Source organism: Carlito syrichta, unplaced genomic scaffold (genome assembly GCF_000164805.1).
Source record: "Carlito syrichta isolate Samal-C Ts95f unplaced genomic scaffold, Tarsius_syrichta-2.0.1 Scaffold305703, whole genome shotgun sequence".
Classification (NCBI taxonomy): domain Eukaryota; kingdom Metazoa; phylum Chordata; class Mammalia; order Primates; family Tarsiidae; genus Carlito; species Carlito syrichta.
Window position 1 is genome coordinate 7,875 of NW_007249799.1, and position 13,070 is coordinate 20,944.

Sequence of the window (13,070 nt, forward strand, 5' to 3'; positions counted from 1 at the left end):
TCGGCCGCTGAGGAGGTGCGAGCTCCTGCCGGGCCCCCCCGCGCCGGACCATGTACTCGGCCCACAGGCCCCTGATGCCCGCGTCCGGCGCGGCCTCCCGTGGCCTCGGCATGTTCGGTCAGTAGCGCCTGCGCCCTGGGAATGCAGGGGTCAAGGTGTTGGGGTGCTAAGTGCAGAGTAACGGTGATGGGGGTATAGTACGCTTGATACCGGTAAAGGCTTAGTAAAGGGGCGACAGGGAAAGTTACGGAGCTCGGCCGGGCCGAGTGGTTAGTGACGGCAGGTGGGAGTGTAGCGGAGTGAGGAGTACCTGGGACAGCTGTGATGGGATGGAACAGGTTCGCTGTAATAGGAAAGCGAGTAGTGCAGAGTAACTGGCTTTGGAGCAACATGAGACCTGCTGGCCTTAGGGGAGGGGGCTTTGATTGAGTAGCGGGGCTAAGGATAGAGCTTGGGACGTGAGTGAGGTACTGTTTGCTGAGAGCTGAGTGATGGGCTAAGCTGTTTTCGGTGTACTTTGCAGAGAGAGGGAGAGACCTAAGAACCTGGAGGGTAGTACACTGGGGAGGGGTTCAGGAGGGGGCAGGACCAAAGGATTGCTCTCCATTGTCTGCTGGGTCCCTCTACCCCACTCCTCAGAAAATGAGGCTCTGATGAGAAAGATCTTTGTGAAGAGAGGAACAGGTCCAGGTGTCTGGGGCTCTTTGGGGTTGGAGGCCCAGCAGGTCCTTGGGCCCCCAGTGCCCCAGGGATAGGGCACTGGGTCATCAGAGTCTTGAGTACTCTCCAGTGCTGTCTTCCTGATCCCTGTCCCCTGATTCCTTGAAGTGTACTTTTTCCTTTGTCAGCCCCTCACAGAATCAGGTCTTGAGGTCAGTACCCCTCGTACAGCTTCTCTAGTCCAGGCTTCTGAAGACATTGGGAGGTCACCTCAGGTCAGGTTGATCTGGATCAAGGGAGGTCTGGAATGATGGAGACCAGCAGTAGGGCGGTTCCCTCCTCCCTTCTTCCCCAAGCAGGGGCCTCTCTCCTCTGCTGGTTCCACTTCCCCCAGGGAGCCAGGCAGTAAGAGGGAAAGCCCACTCCTATTCTGGTCCCGCCCCTGAAGTCCAGCCAGGAGTGGGTCCCAGGCCAGGGCTTGGCCTCCTACTAGCCACCTCCTAGGGCTGAAGGTTGGACCCCTGGTGAGGAAGCATCTTCCTGTGCATATCCTCGAAGAAACACCTGGCACTTTTGCCTTCTCTGGGCAGAGATTTGCAACAATTCTCTCTGGCCCATTGTCCCTGCTTTTTCTTCCAAGGAGTTTACCACACCCTCCTCTGTTTCTGGCAAGGGGGCTGGACCCTGGACTAAAGATAAGCTGAAGGGTTTATGGGAAGGGAGACTTCGTGGGCGATATATTCTCTTCTGGGAGGAGGGAAAGGGGAGAGCTGCCGGAGCCACCTGTGCCCAGCTCAGGAAGGGCAGGTCTGGCTCCTTTGGTGGGGGAGAAAGATAAGGAGAAAGACCTCTGCCACACCACAACTGTGTGACATCTCACAGCCTGTGGGTAATGGACAGAGTGTTGGAGGGGTGGGGACACAGGGCCATCTGCCTCAGGAAAGGGAAAGGAAGTGTGAGACCAAGGTGAGAGGCTTTGTTGGATGGCCACTTGAGTGCTGGGAATGTGTTATGACTTGGGTGGGGGGTCTCCAGCTTGGCTGAAGTCTTGGGGCCCTGGGAGTGTGGGATGGCAGCCGAGCATGACCTGGTTTGTGGCAAGAGCAAATCGTTCCTCTGTCCTGGTCCCTGGTGGCAGGGCTCGTGGAGCTTGGTGGGGGGAGGAGTGGGGCGTGAGTACTATTTCCCTTCCCTGCTTCTGTTTTCTTTTTTATAAATCTAGAAACCTTTTAGGGAGGAGTTTTTCCTGAGTGACGTTACATGGACGAGTCCAAGAAGCTCTGGGGTTGGGGAGGGGAGGGTATAAAGCAGGGGAAGAACTGGAGTTGGGGGTCTGAGCCAGGCTCTCCTGCTGCACAGTTCTTACCTAGCTCCTTTCTGCAGTGTGGACAAATGTGGAACCTCGTTCTGTGGCCGTGTTTCCCTGGCACTCCTTAGTCCCCTTCTTGGCACCTAGCCAGCCTGACCCCTCCGTGCAGCCGAGCGAGGCCCAGCAACCTGCCAGCCACCCAGTGGCTTCCAACCAGAGCAAAGGTGAGGGGTGGGGGAAACTGGAAATGCATGAGTATGGGGTCCAGGTGGCCCAGGAGCCCTCTGATCCACCTTTCTGTCTCTAGAACCTGCTGAGTCAGCAGCTGTTGCTCATGAGCAGCTACCAGGTGGGACAGGGAATGCTGACCCTGGGCGGCCACCAGGAGCCACATGTCCTGAGAGCCCAGGGCCTGGACCCCCCCACACTCTGGGGGTGGTGGAACCTTGTAAGGGTCCACCTCCCACCACTGAGGAGGAGGCCCCCGGTCCCCCAGGAGAGCCCCGGCTGGACAGCGAGACAGAGAGTGACCATGATGATGCGTAAGTTCCTTGAGGCACGGAACTAGGGGGTGGGGTGACCAAGAGACATGGCCCTTATTGCCCTGATGCCCCACCACAGCTTCCTCTCCATCATGTCTCCTGAGATCCAGTTGCCTCTGCCACCTGGAAAGCGTCGGACCCAGTCCCTCAGTGCTCTGCCCAAGGAACGGGACTCATCTTCTGAGAAGGATGGACGCAGCCCCAACAAGGTACTTCATCTCACCTGTCCTCTTCCTTACCCTCTGGCCACCCAAGCCTCTCTCTCATGTTCTAACTATCCCGCGCTGGTCTGTGTTTAATGAAGCGGGAAAAGGACCATATCCGGCGGCCCATGAATGCCTTCATGATCTTCAGCAAGCGGCACCGGGCCCTGGTCCACCAGCGTCACCCCAACCAGGACAACCGGACCGTCAGCAAGATCCTGGGCGAGTGGTGGTACGCCCTGGGACCCAAGGAGAAGCAGAAGTACCATGATTTGGCCTTCCAGGTAACGCCTCCTCCTCTTGGCTCCTCCTGACTTCTCCTGGTGGGGTGGGTAAGTGAAGGGTCGCCCTGCCCTCTCCTGCCAGGTGAAGGAGGCCCACTTCAAGGCCCACCCAGATTGGAAGTGGTGCAACAAGGACCGAAAGAAGTCCAGCTCAGAGGCCAAGCCCACGAGCCTGGGGCTGGCAGGAGGGCACAAGGAGACGCGGGAGCGGAGCATGTCGGAGACGGGCACTGCCGCTGCCCCTGGGGGTTAGTCAGCCCCTCGGCTCTCCCACCCTGCACCTCCCTCCCTGAGAGCCATCAGCTACCCCCTTCCTTGCTCACCTCCTGCCCCAGCAGCTTCTCTGCTCTGTTTTTTTCACTTGACCCTTACCTGTTATTAAACTGGCAGTTGTCTCGTGTGAAAGAGCCAGGAAGATCCAGACAGGTAGTTTCCAAATAGTAATCTCATTGTCAACTGCTATTTATTGGGCATATGCTATCTGCCAGGCATCATGGGGGATATAAGCTCTATTACTTAAAACTATACCTATTTCCAGATGAGAAAACTGAGGTTCAGAGAAACAAAGTCACTTGCATAAAATCACAAACAAGTAAGTGGCAGTCAGAATTTAAACTCCAGCTTCTCTGACTTCTAGAACCATAGGTAGAACTAATGCAGTTCACAACACCCCTGATCAGCTGCTGCTACTTATTGAGGGTATCTGATGTGCCTGACAACGTTCGGAGGGCTTTATTGGAATGAACCTGTGGCTATGTCCCTACTGCTCTGTGGGAGTGTTAGTTACTTCCTCTCTGATGTGAGGGAACCGAGGCTCAGACAGACCAACAGTTAGGCAGCCAACACCAGGCTTGCTTACTCTCAGAAGAGCTTATTCTAAAGGGAAGGGGCTTGCTTTGTGCAACCCCAGAGGGTAGGATCCAACAGGATGGAGATGCCGGACTGGTGGTGGGTGGTGTTTCTTTCTACCAAGTGGTCCAGGAATTCCAACCTGCTTCTGCTGAGTACCTCAGAATACCTGTGGGTCATTTGGCCGGTCTAGGTGCTGGTGAGACGCTTCCTAACACTGCTCTGTGACAGCCTATCCTCCTACTTTACAGTGTCCTCTGAGCTCCTGTCCGTCGCAGCTCAGACACTCCTGAGCTCAGATGCCAAGGCTCCAGGGAGTGGCTCTTGTGGGGCAGAACGGCTGCACACAGTTGGGGGACCTGGCTCGGCCCGGCCCCGAGCCTTCTCCCACAGTGGGGTGCATAGCCTAGACGGTGGAGAAGTGGACAGCCAGGCACTACAGGAGCTGACACAGGTCTGTGGTGCAGGCTTCCCGGGGAGGGGTGGGCAGGGAGGGCTGCTCAAGGCAGCAGCCAGCTGAATTCTCCCTGCCACCTGTCCTGCAGATGGTGTCTGGCCCTGCATCGTACTCTGGCCCAAAGCCACCTACCCAGTATGGAGCTCCAGGCCCCTTTGCAGCCCCTGGTGAGGGAGGTGCTTTGGCAGCTAGTGGGCGGCCCCCACTACTGCCTACCCGAGCCTCCCGTTCCCAGCGTGCAGCCAGTGAGGACATGACCAGTGATGAGGAGCGCATGGTCATCTGTGAGGAGGAAGGGGATGATGATGTCATTGGTGAGCAATAAGGGCTCAGAATCCTGCCCAGGGCCCAGCAGGTCAAGGCTTGGAGGGTGGGCAGAACTTTGACCCAGGACCCTTGACTCCTGTTTTTTTTTCCACTTTGGTTTATGGTGGCAGGCAGTCAGTTCAGGCCTTGAGGAATAAACCCATCCCTGCCCTCAGGAAGCCCCTAGCCAGGCAGGAAACTCAAAGGACACGGGCATGAGTTAGACACCGTGTTCGATGCTCTTATCTGTGTGCTCTTAGGTTCCTGCGTTGGGCAAGTGGTCATAGCCCTAGACTTAGGAATGACCTTCCTGGACAACACTCACTCCCCACTTGGGGCAGAGCTGAGGCCAGAACCCAGGCTCCAGACTGTTCCTCTTAGGTGGTCTTGCATCCAGTCCCTTGCCCACAGTGTTCCCTCTCCTCTCTCAGCTGATGATGGCTTCAGCACCACTGACATTGACCTCAAGTGCAAAGAGCGGGTGACCGACAGCGAGAGTGGAGACAGCTCTGGGGAGGACCCAGAGGGCAACAAGGTGAGATCTTATTTCATGGTGCTGTCCCATCACACTCACTTCTCGGAGGTGGAAACGTCTGTTCCTCCTGTACATTTGACAGAAAGGGAGATAAACGTCCAGAGAGGGCAAGCCACTTGGCCCATGGGGAGTTGAGTCACAGCCAGGATGAATTGAGGCCTTCAACTGGCAAGGATGCAGGCTTAGGCTGGCCTGGCTGACAGGCTGAGTGGGGGTGGGTATCTAGGTGCTCCCTGACCTGGGATGTCTGCTTTTTCCTCCCACCCAGGGATTTGGTCGGAAGGTGTTTTCACCTGTGATCCGTTCCTCCTTTACCCACTGCCGTCCCACGCTGGATCCTGAGCCCCCAGGGCCCCCGGATCCACCTGCAGCCTTCGGCAAAGGCTATGGTCCCACCCCGTCCTCCTCGTCCTCACCTGCCTCCTCCTCAGCCTCAGCAGCCACCTCCTTCTCACTGGGCACAGGAACCTTCAAGGCCCAGGAGTCTGGTCAGGGCAGCACAGTAGGCCCACTGCGGCCCCCACCCCCTGGGGCTGGGGGCCCGGCAACACCTTCCAAGGCGACCCGGTTCCTTCCAACGGATCCTGCTACCTTCCGACGCAAGAGACCTGAAAGTGTGGGGAGCCTGGAGCCTCCAGGCCCCTCAGTCATTGCAGCACCTCCCAGTGGAGGAGGAAGCATCTTGCAGACACTGGTCCTGCCCTCAAACAAGGAGGAGCAGGAGGGCAGTGGAGCCAGAGTGCCCTCGGCTCCGGCCCCATCACTGGCTTACGGGACCCCAGCAGCTCCCCTTTCCCGCCCTGCTGCCACCATGGTCACCAACGTGGTGCGGCCTGTCAGCAGCACTCCTGTGCCCATTGCCTCTAAGCCCTTCCCCACCTCTGGCCGGGCTGAGGTGTCTCCAAATGATATAGCAGGTGCCAGAACTGAAATGGGCACTGGGTCTCGGGTGCCTGGGGGCTCCCCACTGGGCGTCAGCTTACTGTATTCGGACAAGAAGTCAGCAGCAGCCACCTCACCAGCCCCACACTTAGTGGCTGGACCCCTCCTAGGCACTGTGGGGAAGGCACCTGCCACTGTCACTAACCTACTGGTGGGCACCTCAGGCTATGGGGCCCCTGCACCTCCTGCTGTACAGTTCATTGCCCAGGGGGCCCCTGGCGGTGGGACCACTGCAGGCTCAGGAGCAGGTGCTGGGAGTGGCCCCAATGGGCCAGTACCCTTGGGCATACTGCAACCAGGTGCCCTGGGCAAGGCTGGGGGAATCACCCAGGTGCAGTACATCCTGCCCACGCTGCCCCAGCAGCTTCAAGTGGCACCTGCCCCAGCACCAGCCCCTGGGACCAAGGCAGCGGCTCCCAGCGGCCCTGCACCCACCACCAGCATCCGTTTCACCCTCCCACCGGGCACCTCCACCAACGGCAAGGTCCTGGCTGCCACTGCACCCACTCCTGGCATCCCCATCCTGCAGTCCGTACCCTCCGCCCCACCCCCTAAAGGTGAGGCCTGGGCTGGGCAGCATAAGGAGAGGGGCTACAGGCCTTTTTGACTCCCTTGTAACCTTTTCCTTCCTTCCCTCTTAACTTCCAGCCCAGTCAGTTTCTCCTGTGCAGGCCCCGCCCCCGGGAGGCTCAGCCCAGCTGCTACCTGGGAAGGTTCTAGTGCCCCTGGCCCCCCCTAGCATGTCAGTGCGGGGTGGAGGGGCTGGCCAGCCGCTGCCCCTGGTGAGCCCACCTTTCTCAGTACCTGTGCAGAATGGCGCCCAGCCACCCAGCAAGGTGAGGACACCCTGATTGTGGCCCTGCTTTTCCCTCATTGCCTTCTGCTGAGTTTGGTCCTTGCACCCCACCATTTCTGTGTCTGCCTTTCATTTGGTCTTTTCTGTGTCTGGGTGTCTGTCTTGTCATCTTCCTGGTGTCTGTGTGCCTCCTGCTCCTGACTCCTTTTTTCTTTCATCTTCATCTTATTTCTTCTCTGAATCCCCATGTCTTGCTGTCACCATTTCCATTGTATCCTGATGCCAAGTTCTATGCTCCCTACTTGTGCTTAGACCCCTGCTCCTAGGTCTTGGCATTCCCTTGCCCCTCTCTGGGGCCACAGCTCATCCCAGTCTGTGGGTGATTTTCTCCACAGATCATTCAGCTGACTCCAGTGCCTGTGAGCACGCCCAGCGGCCTGGTGCCGCCCCTGAGCCCAGCCACGCTCCCTGGACCCACCTCTCAGCCCCAGAAGGTCCTGCTACCCTCTTCCACCAGGTGATTGCTGCTGAGCCCTCACTTAGAGGCCAGGGAAGGGGTGGGGTGGAGCCAGCTCACCTCACTACTCCCCGTTTCCTCTCCCTGCGGCAGAATCACCTACGTGCAGTCAGCAGGCGGGCACGCGCTGCCCCTGGGCACCAGCCCTACGTCCAGCCAGGCTGGAACAGTCACATCGTACGGGCCCACGAGCTCTGTAGCTCTAGGCTTCACCTCGCTGGGGCCCAGCGGCCCCGCCTTCGTGCAGCCCCTGCTCTCAGGTGAGGGGCAGCCTGGCAGGCAGTGCTGGGGACCCAGGGTGGGGCTGAGGCAGCACAGGTCCTGACTTGTCCCATGCATCTCCTTCTCTGTCTCTTTCTCAGCAAGCCAAGCTCCATTGCTGGCTCCTGGCCAGGTGGGCGTGTCACCTGTACCCAGCCCTCAGCTGCCACCTGCCTGCGCAGCCCCAGGAGGTCCTGTCATAACGGCGTTTTACCCTGGCAGCCCTGCACCCACCTCCTCGGCACCGCTGGCCCAGTCATCCCAGGCTCCCCCAAGCCTAGTCTACACTGTGGCTACCAGCACAACCCCACCTGCTGCTGCCATTCTGCCCAAGGGCCCAACAGTCCCTGCCACTGCCACCCCAGCCCCCACTAGCCCTTTCCCTAGTGCCACAGGTGGGTGTCACATCAATCCAGGGCAGAGTGAGTTGGGGCGCCTAGGGTGTGGGTTCCAGTCAGGTCTGACTCAGCAAATGTTCTTCTCACTAGCAGGCTCCATGACGTACAGCTTAGTGGCCCCCAAGGCCCAGCGGCCCAGTCCAAAGGTGCCCCAGAAAGTGAAGGCAGCCATCGCCAGCATTCCTGTGGGGTCCTTTGAGTCAGGTGCCTCTGGACGCCCAGGCCCTGCATCCCGGCAGCCTCTGGAGCCTGGGCCAGTCCGTGAGCCAACTGCCCCAGAGTCTGAACTTGAGGGACAGCCCACAACACCAGCCCCTCCACCACCCCCAGAGGCCTGGACGCCCACGGCCCGGAGCAGCCCCCCGCCGCCTTCCCCTGCAGAGGAACGGACCAGCACTAAGGGCCCTGAGACTATGGTGAGTGTGCAGGTCGTGGTGTCCTGAGCTCGGCTCTGCCCCTCAGTCTGTTGTCTTTGCTTTTCTGTCCTGCTCCTCTTCCTTCCATGTTTGTGTGTCTCTCAGGTTTAAGGGTCTTTTCTGTGTCTCTCATTTGCCTGTGTTGTAACCTCTCCAGTCTGATGTCCATGTCTTGACCTTTCGAGGGCTGTGTGATAAGGTCTTCTTTCAGGCTCTGTTTGTCGGACTGTCTGAACATTCAACTTTTTGTTTCTGACTTTTGCTTAGCAAGTCTGAGCCTGGTGTTCTCCATCTCCTTGCCCATCTCCACCCCAGGCCAGCAAATTCCCCAGCTCATCTTCAGACTGGCGTGTCCCTGGACAGAGCCTGGAGAGTCGTGGGGAGCCTCCCACACCTCCCAGCCCAGCCCCAGCTCCAGCCGCAGCCCCTGGTAGCAGCAGTGTCAGCAGCGAGGGCAGCGGTGGGAGGGTGACTGGGGACACCCCTGAACGCAAGGAGGTGGCTAGTACCGGCAAGAAGGTGAAGGTGCGGCCCCCGCCCCTGAAGAAGACCTTTGACTCTGTGGACAAGTGAGCATGGGCTGGGGCCTTGGCAGAGTATGTCATGGGGTGGGGTGGTAGGAGCCACTGCAGGCCTAGGCGGGGAAGGTGACCCTGCCCACTCTCCAGCAGGGTCCTGTCAGAGGTGGACTTCGAAGAGCGCTTTGCTGAACTGCCCGAGTTTCGGCCGGAGGAGGTGCTGCCATCCCCCACCCTGCAGTCTCTGGCCACCTCGCCCCGGGCCATCCTGGGCTCTTACCGCAAGAAGAGGAAGAACTCCACCGGTAGGCGAGCACTGGGCACCCAGGGTAGCAGGTGGGGAAACACTGGAGCCACCTCCACTGAGCCTGTCTCTGTTTAACCAGACCTGGACTCGGCACCTGAGGACCCTACCTCCCCCAAGCGCAAGATGAGGAGACGCTCTAGCTGCAGCTCGGAGCCCAACACCCCCAAGAGTGCCAAGTGCGAGGGGGACATCTTTACCTTTGACCGCACAGGTGCTGTGGTGGGCACAACTGTGGGGGCCTTGGCCTGCAAGATGAGTGGGCTCTGAGGAAAGTGGTTCGAGGGGGAGCAGTGGGGTGGGTGCCACTGAGAGGAAGCACAGCAGGTCAAGGGTGGGTTCTGGAATCTAGTAGGCCCCTAAGTTGCTATGTGATCTTGGATGGGTCCCTCCTCTGATGCCCCTGGGATACAGAATTTATTGAGGGCTTAGGTGGACACTCAGACTGTGGCAGGGCAGCCCAGGCTTCTGCTGTAGCCTTGACCACGCTCCCTGTGCCTCTGTAGGTACAGAAGCTGAGGATGTGCTTGGGGAGTTGGAGTACGAGAAGGTGCCATACTCATCGCTGCGGCGCACCCTGGACCAGCGTCGGGCCCTGGTCATGCAGCTCTTCCAGGACCACGGCTTCTTCCCGTCAGGTGAGCGTGTCTTGAGTCTTGGAAGTCATTTGGTTGGTACCTACCTACATATCTCACCCTGCTCTCCCCACTGTCTTTCTGTTCTTAGCCCAGGCCACAGCAGCCTTCCAGGCACGGTACGCAGACATCTTTCCCTCCAAGGTTTGTCTGCAGTTGAAGATTCGTGAGGTGCGCCAGAAGATCATGCAGGCGGCCACTCCCACAGAGCAACCCCCTGGAGCTGAGACCCCTCTCCCTGGACCGCCCCCCACTGGCACCGCTGCTGCCCCTGTTCCCACTCCCAGCCCTGCTGGGGGCCCTGACCCCACCTCACCTGGCTCGGACTCTGGCACAGCCCAGGCTGCCCCACAACTGCCTCCACCCCCCGAGTCGGGGCCTGGACAGCCTGGCTGGGAGGGTGCTCCCCAGCCCTCCCCCCCACCCCCAGGCCCCTCCACAGCTGCCACAGGCAGGTGAGGGACCCTTGAGAAGATCCCAGGACTCACAGTACGCCCCTCAGGACATGAACAGTATATAGGTGGCAGGAGTTGAGGGGCAGGATGGTTACCTCCTCCCCTGTATAGCCATTTCGTCCTTTCCAGTTTGGGGCGGAATGAGGCCTGCTCCTCTTGTATATACCCCCTCCCCCCCCCAGTTCCCTCCCTGTGCTGGGGGGCAGCTGAGGGGAAGCAGGGGCAGTCTCCCTCCACCGAGCCCCTGTACATAACCTGGAGTGTGTGACCTTCAGAGCTTTTCACTTTATGCAAAATGGCTCCTGTGAGGGCTGCAAGCTGGAGGGCTGTGAGGGCCTTGGGCCACAGGAAGATTCCTGTGGAGTAGGGGGAGTTCATGCACCCCTTTTTCCCCCAGAGGGGCTGGACTCAGGTTAGTTTGGGGGTGGGGGCTCCTGCACTTTGCCACAGGCATGGGGAGGGCTCTCTCCCCACCCCCTCTGCCCTCCCAACTTGGGTTGTACTTTCTAAGAAGGTGATTCCCCCTACCCTTGCCCCTACCCCCAGAACAAAACATGTTGATCATGTGCAATATTTCTTACTGTGCCGAGAAGCCGCAATGACTGAGATTAAAGCTGTTTAACACACTTGTGTAGCTATCTGCTCTAAATGGAGAGGGGTGCTGGTTGTTCCAGTCCTGCCCCAAGATTGTCATGAAACAGTACTTTACATGAGGTGAGGGCAGCAATTCCAGGACCACCTCTCACATCAGAAGAACCCCAGGGGCCAGGTCCCTGATTTACCAAGGACTAGGTGGTCCTCATCCAGCCTGTTCTGCCCCTTTCTCAGCCATCCATCTGGATGAGCTTGGGGAAAGCTTGAGACACAAGAAAGATCGCCCTTATTGGCCTTGGAGTCATTTTTACTGAGGAAACAGCCCCTGAAAGGTCCCAGCACAGGCGGCACTGCATGGGAAGACTAGTCCACCTAGAGTACTGTGCTGTCCTCAGTGACCCTTGCTGCCCCCGTGTGGCCTGGACCAGCACTGCAACTGAGCTAGGAGCCCCTGGGTTACACCCTTCACATTCAGCAAGGGGACATAGCGCCCGCCTCTCAGAGTGAGACCAATAGCCACTCCCTGTGTGGAGGGATGACTACTAGGGGTAGAAGGTCAGGATACCTCCAGAAAAATAGGATCAAGCTGGGCTCGGTGGCTCAGCCTGTAATCCTGCGCCTTGGGAGGCTGAGGTGAGTGGATTGCCTGAGCCCGCGGGTTTGAGACTCTCCTGTGCAACTCGGCGAGACGTCATCTCTACGGTAAATCAAAAAATTAGCCAGGCGTGGTAGCACCCGCCTGTAGTTCCAGCTACTTGGAAGGCTGAGGTGGAAGGATTGCTGGAGCCCAGCAGGTCGAGGCTGCAGTGGCGGGGAGCGGCCACTGCACTCCAGTCTGGGTGACAGAGTGAGACTCCAACTCACAAAAAAAAGAAAAAGAAAAATAGCATCTAAGCAAGGACTAGTGCACTAGGAAGTCCAGCCAGGGGAATGGTATAAGCAGAGACCGGTGGGACAATTTAGGATGGGCTTGACTCTTCCAGAATTCTTGTTTGACCTCAATCCTACAGAGTAGTGCTGGCAAGCTGCTTTCACCTAGTGTTTACTGACTGATAGTGCCTGCCTGAAACCTGACTGTAAGAACCAGAATGTCTTGATGGATTAGTGATGCCTGCCTTGGGCAGAAATAGAATCACCCTGCAGAAGTACAGGGTCATAGATCTATGGGGAGGATCTGGTGGTAGTACCCACATAGGCTTGACCATAAACTAGGAAGCAAGAGACCAAGGAAGGAGAATTTAATGTGGGAAGGCAGGATGCTTAGGGTGTGGGCTCTGGCAGAACACCTTGACCCTGGTCTTGGGCCAGCAGGCGCAGAAGCAGGGAGTGCAGGGCCCGGCAGACGGGTGTGTAGCCCAGGCGGCTCAGATGCAGGTAATCATACATGTCATGGTGGCTTATGGTGCCATCTGAGTGCACAAAGCCAGGATCAGCATCCAGGAAGTGGGCCCGAGGGTGGCTAGCCAATGCTGCCCGTACCAGCTCATTCACCCGTCGGTTCTTCTCCCGAAGTGGATTAGGATGCTGGCCCCGTGGAAGCAAGCCCTGAGGAGGAACACCAATAGTCAGTCATAAGGAGACTAACATCTGAGTATCATGTTCCCTGTGCCAAACTGCCCTCTACCCTGCACCATGAAGTTCTAGCTGCAGCATATACTAGGGATGGAAAAGTAGGGAGGGCAGAAGGGTAGTTTCTAATATGTTTCAGTAAGAAACTTTAAGAAACTTCTAGGTGCCAGCCTGTTTCCAGTATCCCTCATACAAATGTAGATATCATGGTAAGGGGTCAATCTTCTAGTTCAGAAGAGGAAATGTCCTGGTTAGAAGTGATGGAGCACAGAGTCACCCCAAGCATGCCTAACAACTTCTGGCTAGCCAAGTGATTTTTTTCTTTTCAAGGCCACTGCAGCCTCAGTCTACTGGGCTCAGGCGATCCTTCCACCTCAGCCTCCCAAGTAGCTGGGACTACAGGCATGCACCACCATGCCCAGCCAATTTTTTTTTAAATTTATTATAGAAGCCGGGCTCGGTGGCTCAGCCTGTAATCCCGCACCTTTGGGAGGCTGAGGTGAGTGGATTGCCTGAACCC

At 58.0% G+C, this 13,070-nt stretch overlaps 2 protein-coding genes across 5 annotated transcripts in view; one reads left to right on the forward strand and one right to left on the reverse strand.

Annotated features, from left to right (window-relative positions):
• Positions 1–17: 17 nt before the first annotated feature.
• On the forward strand, positions 18–11,013 carry CIC (capicua transcriptional repressor). 2 transcript variants are annotated; one of them, XM_021714677.1, is made up of 20 exons: positions 18–117; positions 2,044–2,193; positions 2,277–2,511; positions 2,591–2,720; positions 2,816–2,998; positions 3,081–3,246; positions 4,099–4,301; positions 4,393–4,618; positions 5,042–5,145; positions 5,414–6,644; positions 6,736–6,923; positions 7,279–7,400; positions 7,494–7,660; positions 7,763–8,056; positions 8,150–8,475; positions 8,791–9,044; positions 9,144–9,298; positions 9,380–9,511; positions 9,804–9,935; positions 10,024–11,013. In XM_021714677.1, exons 1-20 carry the CDS (start codon positions 51–53, stop codon positions 10,389–10,391), a joined length of 4,833 nt encoding a protein of 1,610 aa, XP_021570352.1. In that variant the 5' UTR covers positions 18–50; the 3' UTR covers positions 10,392–11,013. The 2 variants fall into 2 exon arrangements, with proteins under 2 accessions (XP_021570352.1, XP_021570353.1); XM_021714678.1 differs by having other exon boundaries at positions 51–117; positions 8,153–8,475; positions 9,147–9,298.
• A 1,190-nt stretch (positions 11,014–12,203) lies between these two features.
• Positions 12,204–13,070, reverse strand: part of PAFAH1B3 (platelet activating factor acetylhydrolase 1b catalytic subunit 3) — a 3,190-nt gene continuing 2,323 nt past the window's right edge. For 2 of the 3 annotated variants that reach the window (XM_021714680.1, XM_021714679.1), the window contains exon 5: positions 12,204–12,526. In XM_021714680.1, the coding sequence (XP_021570355.1) occupies positions 12,242–12,526 (285 nt within the window). In that variant the 3' untranslated portion in view covers positions 12,204–12,241. The remainder of the gene's footprint in view (positions 12,527–13,070) is intronic. The other variant, XM_008062430.2, reaches the window with a different exon arrangement.

Bases quoted from the DNA above. Each gene is read 5' to 3' on its own strand.
- CIC (XM_021714677.1), top strand. From the start codon at position 51: ATGTACTCGGCCCACAGGCCCCTGATGCCCGCGTCCGGCGCGGCCTCC. The intron at 4,302-4,392 runs GTCTGTGGTGCA...CCTGTCCTGCAG, and splicing joins CACTACAGGAGCTGACACAG to ATGGTGTCTGGCCCTGCATC. The intron at 5,146-5,413 runs GTGAGATCTTAT...CCTCCCACCCAG, and splicing joins AGGACCCAGAGGGCAACAAG to GGATTTGGTCGGAAGGTGTT.